The 2,648-nt window shown below is 37.5% G+C and overlaps 1 protein-coding gene across 1 annotated transcript; it reads right to left on the bottom strand.

The window, feature by feature from the left end:
* Positions 1-264: 264 nt before the first annotated feature.
* On the bottom strand, positions 265-1,158 carry LOC308676389 (vomeronasal type-2 receptor 26-like; the record flags this gene model as incomplete). Its single annotated transcript, XM_081342201.1, has 1 exon — positions 265-1,158. One exon carries the CDS (start codon positions 1,156-1,158, stop codon positions 265-267), a length of 894 nt encoding a protein of 297 aa, XP_081198327.1.
* Between the last annotated feature and the right edge of the window lie 1,490 nt (positions 1,159-2,648).

Genomic DNA, 2,648 nt, shown 5'->3' with positions numbered 1-2,648 from the left:
ACCTATATTCCATTTATAGGTAAGAATGATTGACACATACCAAATGGAAGGAAGGAAGGAAGGAAGGAAGGAAGGAAGGAAGGAAGGAAGGAAGGAAGGAAGGAAGTAACAGATATGGATAAAAACAAAAAAATGGGAACCATTTGTGAGAAGGCTTCCAATTTCTTCAGTTCAGCCTAAAAACACAATTTTGAGAAAGAACTAATTATAAAGTTCTTATGAGGTTGATGTATTTGATTTTTAAAACTTATTTGAGTTTTAAAACTATTTTTTCATGAGCTGATGCTTATTGTTCAGTTCAGGTCTCATCACAATGATAAAACACTTGGGAAGAAAAATACACACCAGTAAGCCAGCACTGGAAGAAATCATAGAGAAGATCTCCACAGCCAACATATATTTTCCCCTTGTGCTTAGATAGGTTGGAATAAAGCACAACCAAACACTGCAGAAGACCAACATACTGAAGGTGATGAATTTGGCTTCATTGAAACTGTCAGGTAACCTCCTAGCTAGAAAAGCAGCAGAAAAGCTGATCACAGCAAGGAAACCCAGGAAACCCAAAACAGAGTAGAACATAGTGACTGATCCCTCATTGCACTCCAGGATGACTTCTTCAGACATTGAGTGCATATCAAAATCTGGATATGGTGGGAAAATTGCCAACCATATGATACAAATAGTGATTTGAATAAGGCAACAAAAAAGAATAATGAAACTATCCATTCCTTTCCGCAGCCATTTCCTCATTCTGGATCCAGGCTTGGTGGCCATGAAAGCTAGAACCACAACAAAAGTTTTGGCCAAGACACAAGAAACTGCCATGGAAAAGATGATTCCAAAAGCTGGTTGTCGAAGGAGACACACAATCTTGTTGGGTTTCCCAATAAATAATAAAACACAAAGGAAAGAGAGGAGGAGGGAAACTAGGAGAGTGTAGGTGAGATTCCGGTTGTTGGCTCTGACAATGGGAGTGCATTTGTATTTAATGAAGATCCCAAGTATTAGAGTTGTAATAAAAGAAAATGAAAGACCACAGATAGCCAAACTGATCCCCAAGGGTTCTTCATATGATAAGAAAGTTATCTGTTTTGGAATGCATGTGTCTTTGTAATGGTTTGAATAATGACCTTCTGGACAATGAGAGCAGTCTTCCATGTCTGGGGAAAAAAAAGAAAACACTTCTGTGTACTGACTTTCATTCATCAAGCTTTAGTGTTGCATAACTCTAGATAGAAACTAAATATCAACAGTGACGTTGAATATTTAATCATTTTACCATGAAAGCATATTCACTGAGGATCAGAGAGAAATTGATGGCCATAAACCTTGTGTAAGGACCTGCTTCAACTTAAACTTCCAAGAAACTAGAACTCTTGAGACCAGCTTCATTTCAACAGGAAACTTTTATTGGGAAGTATTGACAGCAGGAGCAGAAGGCAGGATCTGAAGTTTCCCGCTGAGAGTGATAGATTAAAAGAACCCCGCTAAAACCCCACCCCAAGAGTGCATTTATCCAATTCAAACTGGCCAATCCACAGGTGTGAAATTGTTGTGAGAACAGGGAGATAAGGTGCCACTTCCCAGACTATAAAACCTTCATACCACTTTTCTTCATTGCCAGAGATAAGGCAGATGGCTGGAGGAACATTCCATTCTCACCCCAAAGGACATCAAAGGGATGGGGCAAAAAGTAAAGTAAAAGGTGTTAAAAGGAAATTCAGGTTTCCTCCCCTCCCCAGCAAATGGCAGAAAATAGACGTGTAAGATAGGGAATGGGAAAGGCATCAAAACCAGGGGTTCTGTCACCTTGGCCCATACCCAAAACCTTTATATGTTATCTATTTCATTCTATCTTGGATATCACATACTATCTATTTATTTCTATATTATTATTGGTTATAAATCTGTATGCAATGATTTTCACAATCCTTTTCACTATGAACATCTTCAAATGCAAGAGAATTGGTACACATAGGGAATGTTTTGTTTTTAATCCCTGTACACCACCCAAAGTCACTAGTTTAAGATCAGTACTCATATAAATAATCTAAATAAATACATAATTCAAATAAATAAATAACCTTGTTTATACATCACTTCTCAAAAATCTTTACCTTCTTTGTTTGCAATTTTCCCTTCTGGACATGGATGGCAATCATAGCAGCAAAATGGTCTTGATTCCTTCTTGGTCTTGCTATACCCTATTTGGCAAGGATCATTACACAGAGAAAGAGGATGTGCCTATCCAAACATTAAGGAGAATATCATTAAGATTTTTGAACAGTATTTGAGCAGTTTCTTTCTTGCTGGGGAATTTAAAGCTTAGACATCAATACTATTGAACTGTTATAAGAATATTATTGGAAAAGAATACTTGATCTGCAATGATGTAATGGAATAGCTACCCTTTCGTTGAATGTCTCCCTCAAAGTTTCTTGAACTGGCTCCTGAAGCCAAAGTGTTCTTCATCCTTCAATTTCTATATTGAGTGAATGCAGATGATATTTGCAACTGAGAACTTATGCTAGGGAGAACAAACTTAGCATCTGCTTCTCTGTCAAATTACTAAGCAGCACTATCTGGTGCCCTATGCCTTCTGCATATGAGTAAATGTGCCATGTCTGTATAAAGATGCAGTGCTTTAA

This window comes from Vipera berus (genome assembly GCF_964194415.1).
Source record: "Vipera berus genome assembly, chromosome: W".
Classification (NCBI taxonomy): Eukaryota; Metazoa; Chordata; class Lepidosauria; order Squamata; family Viperidae; genus Vipera; species Vipera berus.
This window is presented reverse-complemented; position numbering and strand designations above follow the sequence as displayed.